Source organism: Lacerta agilis, chromosome 13 (genome assembly GCF_009819535.1).
Source record: "Lacerta agilis isolate rLacAgi1 chromosome 13, rLacAgi1.pri, whole genome shotgun sequence".
NCBI classification, from domain to species: domain Eukaryota; kingdom Metazoa; phylum Chordata; class Lepidosauria; order Squamata; family Lacertidae; genus Lacerta; species Lacerta agilis.
Genome location: NC_046324.1, coordinates 42,386,307 through 42,401,595, shown reverse-complemented (window position 1 = coordinate 42,401,595; position 15,289 = coordinate 42,386,307). Strand labels below are relative to the sequence as shown.

Below are 15,289 nucleotides of genomic sequence, written 5' to 3'. Positions count from 1 at the left end.
AACATTTCTGCAATGAAAATAGGGACGCCCCATTCCATAATGATAATTTTATACCACACACATCTTATTGGGTTGCCCCAGCACTCTGGGCAGCTTCAAACATACATAAAAACATAAGAAAACATTAAACATTAAAAAAAAACTTCCCTATACAGGATTGCCTTCGGACAGCTCAGGGGATTGATAACTCTGTACCCTCCAACATTTATTCAATGAAAATAGGGACACCCTAAGGAAAAGCGGGACATTCCAGGATCAAGTCAGAAACTGGGACGGCTTTTCTAAATTAGGGACGACCCTGGGAAATAGGGACACTTGGAGGGTCTGCGATGCTGAAATCGAACAGAAATTGGTTTTTCATTCATCCTTAGCCAGGAACCCTCGGAGACAATATTGGTCTCCCCATTATATTTTCAATTGTCATCCAACACCGGTCCTGAGAGATCTGCATTGGCTCCCAGTACGTTTCTAAGCACAATTCAAAGTGTTGGTGCTGACCTTTGAAGCCCTAAACAGCCTTGGCCCTGTAGACCTGAAGGAGCGTCTCCACCCCCATCATTCAACCTGGACACCGAGGTCCATCTCTGAGGGTCTTCTGGCAGTTCCCTCATAGTGAGAAGTGAGGTTACAGGGAACCAGGCAGAGGGCCTTCTCGGTAGTGGCACCGCCCTGTGGAACGCCCTCCCACCAGATGTCAAGGAAGGAAACAACTATCTGACTTTTAGAAGACATCTGAAGGCAGCCCTGTTTAGGGAAGTTTTTAATGTTTAATGCTGTATTGTGTTTTTAATATTCAGTTGGGAGCCGCCCATAGTGGCTGGGGAAACCCAGCCAGTTGGGCGGAGTATAAATATATTATTATTATTAGTAGTAGTAGTAGTAGTAGTAGTAGTAGTAGTAGTAGTATTAGTATTATTAGTATTATTAGTATTATTATTATCATTATCATTATATAACATATGAGGAAAATATCTGTAAAAGTAGTATAAGGGTTTTCATGGGCATCTAGTTCACCACAGCAAGAACAGGATGCTGAGCTATATTGGCCAACTGCCTGATCCATCAAGTTCATCTTAAGTTCCTATGTTCCCCTCACACAACTGTTACCGTAATAGCTTGGAAGTGATCATCTGAAGTCTGCAACATCCCCACATGCAGACAAGCCAACAAATTATCGGAAGAAGAACAAAAATCATCTAAAAAATATGTCCATACAAATAAATTACAGAGGGGCATTCCCTGCTAATACTGATTCCATTACTCATGCTACTTTGCTCAGCAATTCTAAGTCCTCATCTGGATACTTTGTTCAGGCCTGGACCTCCCATTTGAACTTTGAAAGGGTTAAGAGAAAATAAAACTTACAAATATGATGAGATTTTGAAGAGAAAGACTGAGGGAACTCAGGATATTTACCTCATAGGAAACAAACAGGTGGGAGTTGTGAGTGGAGAGAGGAAAGGCACATCGGCAATTCCCCAAATTTCGGAAATGCTACCAGAAAGCCAAAGGAGAGTAAAACATTCATTTATACAGGACAGCTCCATGTGGGATTATATTTGTGTGTATTGCTCAGCTGAATGGATCTCGCACCCAAATAAATATGCATACGTGTCAAATCAGAGGTAAGGCTCATTGAGTTCAATGGAGCAGAGTTGCAGGCAAATGAGTATCGTATAGAATTGTAGCCTAAGATACTCAGTTAAAAATCATTAAGGGTGTTAAACTTTTTCTAAACCTCATTTAGAAGTAGTGAAATGGAATTATAATGCTTAACTCTCAACTTTACACTAGGGTTGCCATATTTCCAAAAGCGCTCTCTCTCTCTCTCTCTCTCTCTCTCTCTCTCTCTCTGTGTGTGTGTGTATGTGTGTTGTTGTTGTTGTTGTTGTTGTTGTTGTTGTTGTTGCACCTGTGCGATAAGGCGGCTTGCCTGCTGAATCTATTTGTGCTCTCATTTGTGCCAAATGTTGCCCTTTGGTGTTGAAAACCAAACACCATAACCAACTTAGATACTACAGCTTTGTAAATAAAGAATACCTATGAACTCTTTTTAATGTGCCCTTTCAAAATAAGTTTATAAAAGTATATGTTGTTGATGGAAACTGTTCGGGCACTTCCTGGCAATTTGATACTGTGAGCGGGCTCCCTGGGTTAGCATTGTCCCCAAATCTCTCAAACCTTAAATGCAGAGAGTACTTGAGAATAATTTGCCCCTGTTTGTAGGGCAGTCCTTTTCCATCTTTCATGTGACCGACTGCCTTGCTTGGAAGCTACCAGGACACTGAGCTGCAAACCCCAAAGGAACAGTAGACAAACAGAGTCAGGTCAGTTTTCCTGTTTCAAGTCACTTTTTCTTTGACATCCAACCCCTCTCATGTTCTTTCCCTTTTTCTCTCTTTTTATAGCCTCTCAGCTGCCTTTTGACTTTCTCTTCTGTTCTTCTGAATACCTGAGCTTCTTTCCCAGTCTCCTTGTCTGTCTTCACCTCCCAAGGTGCAGAACTGGCGTTTCGTAGCAATCCCTTTTTTTCCAAAAAGTAAACCTCTTAGAATTAGTGGTGGAGCTGAGAAAAAATACCTACTTGCGATTCTCAGAACTTGACCTTCACAGATTTTGCATAAGGTAAGTCACAATGTGAAGTTTGCCTTTTCATTCCACTGCCTTTTTAAAAATGCTTGCAGATAGAGTAATACCTCTTTTTAAAATGCTTGCAAATAATATTTGGTTTGTTGTTTGGTCTTCTTTATTGCTTTGGTTTCTTTCAAAGTTTCTGAAGTAAAACGAGGTGTTGCTTCCCCCCCCCCCCTGATGCTGAGCTTCTCAAAAGGAACAGAATCAAATCTTTCCGTTTCCCATTCTTTTAATTTTTATTTTGACATTTGGCATCAAAGAAATAAGGGGCTTTCTAACATACAAGGACAGAAGTTGCGTGACATAAATGAATATAATTCCAAATGGTATTCATTTGTCAGAGATGATGGAAACAAAACCTGTGGTTGGGGAGAGAAATCAGCAACATACGATATATTTTCTGGGAATGCTTATAATCCATGAAAATGCCAGAAATTCAGCTAACATAATTTCAAACTGGCCCAGTACATAGGGTTACCCTGTGCCCTGCTTTACGGAGGACAGCCCTCTATTTGCAGGTATCATTTATTTATCGGTTTGTTTATTATTTATTTGTAGCATTTTTAGCCCACCTTTTTCTCCAATGAGCTCAAGGTGATGTACATGGTACTCCCTTCTCCTCATTTAATCCTCACAACAACTCTGTGAGGTAGGGTAGGCCTAGAGGCTGTGACTGGCCTAAGGCCACCTAGTGAGCTTCATGGCTGAGGGGGGATTTGAATCCTGGTTGCCCGGATACACTTTAACCACTACACCACACTGCCTCTGTTTGAGGGTTGCCCAGTTCAAGCCTCGTAATTGTCCATCTACAGCCAGCAGACTGAGTACGCAAACCACCTGGTGCCTTTTCCACTCAGATGAGATGCACTGTATTTCTACTTAAATTATAGAAATGATCAGTTTGCAATATGCATATACAAATTTCATGCAAATTGATGCCCTGTTTTTTGGGTGAAAGAAATCCTCTTTTTCGTCCCTGGATGTCAAGCCACCTTATCATCACCACATAGGACAGCGATGGCAAAGGCTGTCTTCCCAGCTCTCTCTCTCTTGAATTCCCTAGCACAGCAGTTCCCAAACGGTGGCCCATGGGTGGTGTGCAAGCATCATTCAGATGGCCCATGGCATGTCTGTGGTTTTGTTGCTGGCGACAGGCTGGACAACACGTCAGACGCATTAAATATTCATATTTACATTTTTCATTATATTTTTTTATTGCTCCTTTCGGTTCTTCCAGGTTGCGTTTAATTGCATTGCAGTTTGGATTCTACTGCAACAATACACAATGTGTAAGAAATCAAAGTAGCGCAGTTCATCGCAATTGCTACAACAAGCAGGAGAATCGTTCTGTGTGCTAGGGCAAGACCTGCAGCAATTTTCAGGTGGTCTGTGGTGGATGGGGAATTTTGGGAAACGTTGCCCTGCCACAGATATATTATTATTATTATTATTATTATTATTATTATTATTATTATTATTAGTACCCCGCCCATCTGGCTGGATTTCCCCAGCCACTCTGGGCGGCTTCCAACAAAAATCAGATACAAAAATATCACACATTAAAAACTTCCCTGAAAAGGGCTGCCTTCAGGTATTTTCTGAATGTCAGGTAGTTGTTTATCTCCTTGACCTGTGATGGGAGGGCGTTCCACAGGGCGGGCGCCACTACCGAGAAGGCCCTCTGCCTGGTTCCCTGTAGCTTTGCTTCTCGCAGTGAGGGAACCGGCAGAAGACCCTCGGCGTGGGACAACCGTGGCTGCAAAGCAGAACTGCTACTATTACCTTAAGTACAGCAAGTAGCCCTCTCAACTTATCTCTCCTCCCACCCTCCACTCCCCCCACCATCCCAGCCCTGCAGAATTTTGAGAGCTCCTTCTCCCTTAAAAGTGCGTGGCAATCACATCTGGGAGATGCTGAGGACAGGTATCTCTCTGTGTGCACCTTTATCGTTGCTTCTGGGTTGTAATGCTAACTGGAGATCAGTGCAAAGGCTTCCACCAGGGCACTGTTTCACTCAAACAATCCAGCGATAAGGCTAGGAATCCATTCCCACTGCTGCTTTGAACTCAAAAGGCAAATAAAAGCTTGCAGTAGTTTTACCTTCTTTGTTTCAGGATCTGCTATCAAAATAATCGCCAAGAAGAAACTTGATAGGTCTTCTGAATACAAGTTGGATTTTGTGTGGTGCCTTTTCTTTTTCCTTTAAAAAAAGGAAAGAAATTCCCCTGTGTATTCTGTGATTTGGAACAACCTTGGGATTTCTTCTTTGATGCACAGTTTTAAAACAAAACAAGATTGTAGTCCTCATTGTTGCAAAATAAAAGAAATAAGTGTGTGAATGGGGAGCAATGCATGCCGAAATCTTAGAGGTGTCAATTGTTTGTTTGTTGGTGACATTCAATGCCACCCCCATAACATAAAGTTTTCTGGATGGCTTACAACTCTTTGTCTCCCACTGTTGTGCCAATAGAAGCTTTCATTTCAAACAGCAGGCTTGGAGGGGAGTCAAAGTGGGTTTGAAACCCCATCAAGAGGCAAAGGGTTAAAGCTCCCTCACCCAGTTCAGGGACTATTTACTATAATAAATTTTAAAAATGCTAATTGTAGGAATTGTGTCACATCTTGTTGTTGTTCAGTCGTTCAGTCGTGTCTGACTCTTCGTGACCCCATGGACCAGAGCACGCCAGGCATGCCTATCCTTCACTGCCTCTCGCAGTTTGGCCAAACTCATGTTAGTAGCTTCGAGAACACTGTCCAACCATCTCATCCTCTGTCGTCCCCTTCTCCTTGTGCCCTCCATCTTTCCCAACATCAGGGTCTTTTCTAGGGAGTCTTCTCTTCTCATGAGGTGGCCAAAGTACTGGAGCCTCAACTTCAGGATCTGTCCTTCTAGTGAGCACTCAGGGCTGATTTCTTTGAGAATGGATAGGTTTGATCTTCTTGCAGTCCATGGGACTCTCAAGAGTCTCCTCCAGCACCATAATTCAAAAGCATCAATTCTTCGGCGATCAGCCTTCTTTATGGTCCAGCTCTCACTTCCATACATTACTACTGGGAAAACCATAGCTTTAACTATACGGACCTTTGTCTTTGCTTTTTAAGATGCTATCTAGGTTTGTCATTGCTTTTCTCCCAAGAAGCAGGCGTCTTCTAATTTTGTGACTGCTGTCACCATCTGCAGTGATCATGGAACCCAAGAAAGTGAAATCTCTCACTGCCTAGATGTGTCACATCTACAACCCTAAAAATTATATTTCAAGCCCATTATTTATTTATTGTCGCTGCCGGAAATTTTATACAATGAAATATAAAGGAAAACAGTAGATACAGGAGTGAACAAGGGAGGTTACAATCCCAGGCTTGCTTACTTGGAAGTAAGTCTCATTGGACTCAGTGGAACTTATAAACATGCATAAGTAAGCATGCATAGGATTGCAGGATTGCTTTGAAAGATGAGTCCACTCTGACCACTTTGATCTACAGAATTGGCACTTTTACGAGCACCATATATGTTTGTTCTGCCCTTGAGAGGAATCAGTCGTTTAGTGTGGCAGTACTTATTCTCTGGAGCTCCCAGTCTATTGATATTAGCCTTCACTGCGCCATTTTGGACACCTGCTCAAAACTTTTTGGTTTAGGCAAGCCTACACTGGCATGCCACTTTTATGAAGCACATTTGCTTCCAAAACTGTTGCTTTTATTCATATTTTGATAAAGTCTAAAATAAAGTTCAGTGATTCTATTGGTACAGTATTTTCTTCTGAATATTTTATATGATTTCATGTAAACCACTTAGAGGGCTATTGTCATTTTATCAAGTGGTATATAAATCTGGTTAAAGAAAAAATGCAGAAAAGCAGGAAAGGCAGAGGGCTGGATTTGTAAGCCATGCCGTGCAAATTAATAGGGCAAAGGCAGTAACAAGTACAACTGAGTTTATTGTAAGGGAAACTTGATACTTATGAATGACACAGATGTACTGGAGAATTCCCCATGGACTAGCGGAAAGGGGAGTGCAGGTAGCTTTCCCACACAGTGAAGATGGATGGGTCTAATAAATCAAGCTGGTTCCCAAGATCAGATGCTCATAATCTTCAATTACACTATTGTTGTTTTTTTTAATTAAAGATTTTATTGATTTACAAAGGTAGTGTAATGTCTCTCTCGTATTTTTCCATGTAACATTTTTACAAATAAATTTCGTTTGTTGAGACATTAGGAAGAAAAGGGGGAAAGAGGTGAGCGGGATGGGGAGATTGTATCCAGTTGTGCCAGAAGCTGTTTAGTCATGCTGGCCACATGACCCGGAAAGCTGTCTGCGGACAAACACTGGCTCCCTCGGCCTGAAAGCAAGATGAGTACCACAACCCCATAGTCACCTTTGACTGGACTTAATCATCCAGGGGTCCTTTACCTTTACCTTTATGCTCCATGATGTTTTTGATCCTGTTTAGGTTGGCTTGCAGGAAATGGTAAAACTGTCTTATTCAGCTGTTTAATATTTTATGATAGATAGATAGATAGATAGATAGATAGATAGATAGAAGATAGATAAACTTCCCTGGGCAATTTGTTTGAAGAATTGTGGCAGTAATTTATGTAATAAACAAATGCAGTAATAGGGTCAGCCCACATTTGGGAAAAATTATCAAGCCAGGTGAATTTGCGTTAGGCTAGGATCCTACACATACAAAGCCAGGGGCAGGTCCTTGAAACACAATTAACTCACAAAGAAAACTGGGCTGGAAATTGATCCTCATGTTGTTGTTGTTGTTGTTGTTGTTGTTGTTGAGTGGACCAGCCCACACATGAGGCAAGGTGAGGGAACCACCTCAGGCAGCAGGATACAGAGGGGCAGCAGATCCTGATGTGGATCATCATTCGCCAATTGTTCCAGACAATTGGTGCCATTTTGTGGTTCACCTCAGGTGCCAAAATGTTTTGGGCTGGCCCTGGTCGTAGTAATACAAGTTCTTGTTGCAGATGGCCAGGACCGTTTTAAGAGACACGTTCCCTCCAGTTTGAGAGAGAAAGGGGTCGTGGTGGCTGGTGCCCACCGGGGCTAGTAGGACAAGAAGAGTGACTGGTTGTTAAACCACTCTGGGAATTAGAGCCCTGTGTGGGGAAAGGGGGTCTCCAGACAATGGCTGGCACCTTTAACAAACTATAGTTCCCAAGATTCCGTGGGGAATCCATGACTATTGAAAGTGGTATGATAACGCTTTAAATGTATTGTGCAGATGGAGCCTGAGTAACATAATGTATGTTAACATCAAGCATCGAAAGAAAAAAACGTGTGTGTCCAAGCGCTTAAATTTGCTGCAATTTAAAAAAAGAAAAAGAAAAACCACCAAAATTTTACAATCAGACAACACTACAATGGCAACAAGCAATGCAGATATTATTTTGTTCAAATCATGAAGCTGTGCGAAACCTCTTTCTTTCTCTTTCTTTTGTAATCTGACTATCTCAACACCATAAAGCAACAGGGGAAATGACCCCAACCCTGAGGATATTTTTCTTCTTGATGTTAACAAATCCTATAGAGGCTTCGAGTCATCAGAACATCAGTCAAGGTAAGATGAAATGCTTCGTGTGTCACAGAGATATCCTGTCTATGAAGAAATTTACGGCCTATTAAAGTGGAATCCAGTAATACTGAGGAAAATGAAACAAGTTTCTTACTAAAATAAGGGCAGTGGAATCCTATTCATGAAGTAGGAAACCAAACAAAGAAAGAAATGGTGGCAATTCCACTGAACAGACCGAGGGTTGAACTGCCCTTATTTAAAAGGCTGGGTAGAGTTTAAGAGATGAGATCTTCTTTTGAGCAGGAACATTTAAATGTATAAATATTATATGTCTTTTTCACAGAGCTAATTTTCAAAAGAATTCTTTCCTGCTAGTTAGGAGTTACTGGCACTGCACAGTGATTTGTATAAACCCCAAAATACTGAGGTCTTTTAACAGTATAATTTGTGAGTTTGGACCCATCACGCCCCAAATCAGGCAAAAGTCACACCAAAGTCACATTTTGGTCTGCCATCTTGCTTTAAAATGGCGCCTGGCATGAAAGCAACAATGAAGATTGCCACCCCTGCCTTGTGAACCCTCATGCTGAGTTTGGCAACGATATCCAGAGAGCCAGTCAATAGGAGAAAGCAGACCAAATTCACATTTCAAAATAGCACCGGGTGTCCAAATGGTAACAGTCCACCTTCCCCATATCAGGAGTCATTGTGGCAAGTTTGGTGATGATATATTGAGAGGCAGACAAACTTATAGAGGACAGGAAGACAGACAGACAAACTACTTTCCAAAATATATAGTAGATTGGGTGTTCTTTTTCTATCATTAAAAACATTGCAGAATCTTTTGCAAAATGATCTAATTTCTCTGGCCCACCTTAAGACTCCTTCCCAAACCTTTACTTGAATTGCATTATACCGTATTGGCCCAAATATAAGCCGCACCTGCAAATAAGCTGCACCTTTAATATTCAACAGTTTGGGGCGAATTTTTTTTTGGGGGGGGGGAGTGTGGCTTATATTCGGGCCAATACGGTATTAGCAGATATCACTAATATAAACAATGTTCATTATGCGTTAGTTTCTGGGGTTTTTTTTCTTCTGGCAGCGCAGTTCTATACCTGTCTACTCAGAAGTAAGCTCCATTGAGTTTCATGGGACTTGCTCCCAGGTCAGTTTGCATATAGCACTGCAGTCAAAGCACTGCAGTTTCTATTAACTTTTTTTTCTGTACTGTTTGCTCCTTCAGATCTGCCTCCACAGCTGCAAAGAACCGTGGTCAGTATTTTTATGGTACTTTATATTTTAGCTACATTCCATAATCCTTGTTATTGCATGCATTTTTTTCTATCTCTTTTTTTTTAAAGGAAGAAGTCATAGCTGGAAAGTATCTAAATGGTAATTGCGGATTCTATTTGCATTTATTTTTAAATTCCACTTTGTAATATAAAAGAGAGCATTAACCTTTTGGATTATCCCCCCCTTTTGTTTTTTTAGCTCTCCTTGATATACTTCACTTTCAAAGGTAACATCTGATTAGTGTTCTTTACTGTATAGTAGAATAGTGGAATTGATGCTTTTGAATTATGGTGCTGGAGGAGACTCTGGAGAGTCCCATGGACTGCAAAAAGATCAAACTTATCCCTCCTTAAAGAAATCAGCCCTAAGTGCTCACTGGAAGGGCAGATCCTGAAGTTGAAGCTCCAATACTTTGGCCACCTCATGAGAAGAGAAGACTCCCTAGAAAAGACCCTGGTGTTGGGAAAGATGGAGGGCACAAGGAGAAGGGGACGACAGAGGATGAGATGGTTGGACAGTGTTCTCGAAGCGACTATCATGAGTTTGGCCAAACTGTGGGAGGCAGTGGAGGATAGGGGTGCCTGGTGTGCTCTGGTCCATGGGGTCATGAAGAGTCGGACACGACTGAACAACAACAACAGAATAGTGGAGAGTGTCTTGGGCTACCTGGGAATTTGTAGAAACAAACAAACAAAAAATGTGGTATTTAAATAAATAGTGAGGTTTGTGAGTTTGGCCCAGTTTGGTCTAAAATGGGGCAAAGTCACACCAAAGACACGTTATGGTCCACCACCTAGATTCAAAATGGCACTTGACATCCAAACATCAATGCTGTAAAAGGTAAATACAGTAGTATCTAGTAATGTAAACTATATAGCTATGTTAGTATGAGGGTGTACTAGTTATAGAAACATTATAATTTCAGAACAAATTATTGAATATACTTTTTTTGCCCCTGTTTTCTTCTGTAGCACTGACATGTGGACAACTGAGCTGCTCAACCAAATCATGGCAAGCCTCCATGCTCAGGATATTGAAATTACTGCTAGCAGCCTACAGGTTTGCATTACTCTAATATCTCTGCTACTAGAATATTTCAGTACAGTTGGGTGGGCTGCTGCTGGTGGTGAGTGCTGGAATAAACAAACAAACAAACAAACATTCCTAAACTCCAGACCTCTCAAAGTTGGGCAAATACCTATATGACGACGGACGACAGTGTCACAAATTTGCAGGAAGTTTTTGATTTCTCCAGAACTCTTCATTGGGAGAACTCATAGCATAGCAAGGAGGGTAGCCAGCTAGTTTATACTGTACTGAGACAGACCATTGACCTATCTAACTCAGTGCTGTCTACACTGACTGGTAGCAATTCTTCAGGATTTTAGACAGGGGTCTTTCTCAGCCCTACCTAGAGATGCCAGGGACCTTCTGCATGCAAATTCAGAATGCTTGTCAGGATTTTGTGACAATCGGCTGGACTTTTGGAACATAACTGCCTTTGTTTTGGATGTACATTTAGGAATGAAAAACTGTTAAGTTAGCTATAGAGATGGGGAAGAAATTATATTAATTTCACGTTAAAAGCTGAATCTATTGAATCTGCACTTTCCAAACGCATTATCACAATTCAAGGATGGATACCAGGCAGGCAAAAGCAATCAAAGGAGGGCACAAAGCAGGGCTGGTGATGGGTCCCAACGGCCACCCAGAGATGCCTAGAGGGCCACATTTGGCCCACAGGACTAAGGTTCCACACCCCCAAGGGTTTCATTAGGTTTTGAGCCTTCGTTGATGTGGTCCTTGGCCTAATTTCAAATGACAATGAGATGACAACGAATTTAAGGAAGATTGGAAGGACTTTATTGCACATATACAGAAGCAATGTACACAGGTTAATACATTCCCCAGAGTGGCTGGGGAAACTCAGCCAGATGGGTGGGGTATAAATTGTTATGTATTGAAGTTCTCACCCTAGGCCACTAGGGGTGTGTATATATAGTTCATTCTGCTGCAGTTTTCACTCAGGTCCGCATATGCAAATGAGGAATTGAAAAGTGACGTTCAGGGATTGGGTAACTACAGAAAGTTGTTACTGTTGCTTTGTAGCTGAGTTCTATATAAGCAGGCTGCTGAGGCCTTCAGCTCACTTCTGTTCCAGCCTGAGAATAAACAAGAGCTGTTTGGAAATCACTGTGTCGTCTGCTGTGTCCACCCACAACTTAACACTGGCGACGAGGATGGGATCATGGACATCAGAACACAGACAGACACAGCCATTCTCGGAGCAAGAGCAAATCACTGAGCTGAATCACTGAGCTGAAACGCTGAGCCAAATCACTGAACAGAACCAATTCAGAGCTGCCCGTTCTGGCTAGAGCACTGTGTTCCATCCGTCGCCCACCACGTCAGCATCGGAATCATGGCTACACTAGTGCCTCTACCGCCGTTTGCCCCAGCCTCTGAATCATGGGACTCGTACCTCGCTCGGTTCGAATGCTACCTTCAAGCAAACGAGCTAACAGAAGTATCAGAGGAACAGAAGCGAGGCCTCTTCCTCAGCCTCTGTGGGCCCGAGGTGTTCGAGACGGCCCGAGTTTTGGTTGCACCACTAGCAGTCCAGGCAGCGCCGTGGGACGTGCTACAAGAGAAGCTACGCAGCCACTACGCTCCAAAGCCATCCAAAATTGCTGTCCGCCATGCGTTTTACCACTGGAACCAGGCAGAGGGGGAGTCGATCAACAGCTACATTGCTGCACTCCGAAAGGCCACACTGCACTGTGAGTTCCAAGACTTAGAAGATGCCCTGATGGATCGAATTGTCTGTGGAGTCTGGGACAACCATTTGCAACGGCGCCTCCTCGCCAAGCCAGACCTCACACTGCAGAAGGCCATCAAGGAGGCTGCGGCCTCAGAAGCTGCTGAACTCTCCGCCCAAGAGATCCGCAAGGCCAGCAGCCCACATCCTACAAAGAAGCCAATTGCTGTACACCACAAAGAGACTAGCAGCGACGAGGCATCAACCAGCGAAGACGATGACGTGCACCAGACGAAGCGGGAATGCAGGAAGTTCAAACAGAAGTCCAAGGACCAATCAGAATGCGCTGGCTGTGGAGGCAACCACCCCAGCGCCAAATGTCGATTTAGAGACGCCACCTGCCGGCAGTGCTCCAGGAAAGGCCACATCGCCAAGGTCTGCCGATCAACTCCGTCAAACACAGCCTCTTCACCATCTCATAAGTCCAAGTCGTCACCCCGGTCCACAAACAGTAACTGTTTCGCTCTCACCAACTGTTGCTGCTCATCTGGAACCATGATTGGACAAACCGACTCGCCTACACGACGCAAACTACACATCACGGTGCTCATCGAAGGAGCTCCGTGTGACATGGAAATCGACACCGGGTCTGCCCTGTCCGTTGTGTCCTGGAGCACTATCAAAAGACTTGTGCCCAAGCTTTCTAAGAGGCAGCTTGACCTACATCGCATACACCTGAGAGACTACCAGGGGAATGACATTCCCGTGACAGGCGTCGGCCAGTTCCAGGTCAAGTTCAAAAATTTCTCGGGCCCACTCCGACTCGTGGTAGTTGAAGATCCGCGTCCCAGCCTCCTAGGGCTAGAATGGTTTGGCGCCCTCGGCCTGGAAGTCACCGGCATCAACTGCATCTCCAACGCGGAAGTTGAAACCTTAACCAAAGAATTTGCCGAGGTTTTTGATGGCACATTGGGCCAATACACAGGTACACCCATCTCCTTTAGCCTTGATCCACAAGTCGCTCCAATCAAGCTAAAGCCACGCCGGGTTCCGTTCGCCCTCAAGGCTAAGGTGGACGAACAGCTGGACAAATTAATCGTGCAAGGTGTTTTGGAGCCGTTCGACCACGCCAAGTGGGAAACGCCTATCGTCACACCGGTCAAGCTGGATGGGTCGGTGAGAATATGCGCAGACTACAAGTGCATGATCAACAAGGCACTTCAGCAGCACGCTTATCCAGTTCCCGTCGTCCAACACCTGCTGCATTCCCTGGGCGAAGGCAAGGTCTTTGCTAAACTGGACCTTGCCCAAGCCTATCAACAACTGCCTGTCGACGATGCCACCGCTGAAGCTCAGACGATCGTCACCCAGCTTTGTAGCTGAGTTCTATATAAGCAGGCTGCTGAGGCCTTCAGCTCACTTCTGTTCCAGCCTGAGAATAAACAAGAGCTGTTTGGAAATCACTGTGTCGTCTGCTGTGTCCACCCACAACTTAACATAAATAATAAATTATTATTATTATAATTATTTTGAAAATACTTGTAATTTAATTATGAATGGACCATAAGCAATTAAAATGATTTATAACTTTTCAGTGGACACGTAGTACGTTGATAAACAATGGAACCAAGGAAGGGACTAGGGGGAAGTCGTTTTGTTTTGTTTTGTTATTGTTTTTATTCTTGTTATTGTTGAAAATTAATAAAATGTTATACACAGCCTAATTTCAAATGCATGGCAAGGAGAGGGAAATTGGATGAAAGCGGGTGGCAGAGAGAGAGAGAGAGGACTGCAGACAAAGAGAAAAAAGTGCCCTGTCCACTTTTAGCTCTAGTATGTAGCCCTTCACTGATGTGAACCTGGGCCTTGGCAGAAAAAAACTGATCCTCGCCCCGATCTATGGCCATGTCTCTCTTCAGTGTGCAAGTTCATAAAACCCCCCAAGGTGAATTGTATTTGAATGAATTACCGTATATCCATCCTCTCCACCCCTCTACCCTGTTTTTCAGGTGTCTATAAAAAATTACCTGGGCAACCTCTTATACCACCCCAAAGTGCTGCTGTCAGAGTTTCGACAGATGAATCATCCACATTTTCAAACAGCAATGAAGTATCTCTTTGGCAGCAAGCAGGAACATTTGGTAAATCAGTTTTGGTTGAAGCATGCTGCAAACTGGAGCAGTATTGGCCTAGATTCTCTTTTACACACAGTGGTGTTATCCCTGGGTGCAGGAGAGAGGTGCTCCCCTTGTGACTCTACATGTCAGAGATGGAGGTCCCAGCTCTCTCCTCTGCCCCTCCAACAGAAAGCAGAGCCTCAGCATGGAAGGAGGAGGCCTTGGACCAGCCAGAGGGAGGTCTGAACAGGGGTAGGGAGGCAAAACAGTCTTGTGACTGAGATGCAGGCACAGCCTTTGGATGTAGGATCAGGTGCATCTGCCCAGAGGGAGTGCAGGTGTGCACCTGGAGTAGACCCGCAGGGTGAAAGAGCCCCGTGACTGAGCTCACTCTTCAGGCCTTTAAAAGCTTGGCTGGAGGGGATGTATCAACTGTTGGGACATCTTTGTAGCTTCCATTCAGTTATGAACCTTCTGGCTTGCTCATATACCTCAGAATCTTGACTTCTGGACCTTGTGCTTGCTTCTGAACACGTGCCATTATTAGCCTGATCTCTTCCTTACTTGCAAGTCAGTGTTGATGGCATTGTGTTTTTTTTGGTGGCAGCCTCATCATTACCAGCATGCCAGTGCAAGTAGATAAATAGGTACCACTGCAGCGGGAAGGTAAACGGCGTTTCCATGCGCTCTGGCTTCCGTCACGGCGTTCTGTTGCAGCAGAAGCAGTTTAGTCATGCTGGCCACATGACCCAGAAAACTGTCTGTGGACAAACACCGTCTCCCTTGGCCTGAAAGTGAGATGAGCGCCGCAACCCCAGAGTTGCCTTTGACTGGGCTTAACCGTCCAGGGGTCCTTTACCTTTACCCTTTTACCCATCTAAAGAGGTGTATGTGGCATAAGATCTTGACTAGCTGGAGCACTTGCAATAGTTTGTTGCATGGCCACGTCCTAT

General features: G+C 43.7%; 1 protein-coding gene and 1 long non-coding RNA gene across 2 annotated transcripts in view; both read left to right on the top strand.

Annotated features, from left to right (window-relative positions):
• The first annotated feature begins 8,098 nt into the window (after window positions 1–8,098).
• LOC117057034 lies at window positions 8,099–9,560 on the top strand. The gene is made up of 3 exons (XR_004427783.1): window positions 8,099–8,210; window positions 9,412–9,440; window positions 9,530–9,560. It is a non-coding gene; the product is annotated as an uncharacterized LOC117057034 (long non-coding RNA).
• A 682-nt stretch (window positions 9,561–10,242) lies between these two features.
• OTOA (otoancorin) overlaps window positions 10,243–15,289 on the top strand; it is a 40,006-nt gene continuing 34,959 nt past the window's right edge. The window contains exons 1-3 of the mRNA XM_033166491.1: window positions 10,243–10,301; window positions 10,433–10,520; window positions 14,229–14,360. Coding sequence (XP_033022382.1) covers window positions 10,243–10,301; window positions 10,433–10,520; window positions 14,229–14,360 — 279 coding nt within the window. The remainder of the gene's footprint in view (window positions 10,302–10,432; window positions 10,521–14,228; window positions 14,361–15,289) is intronic.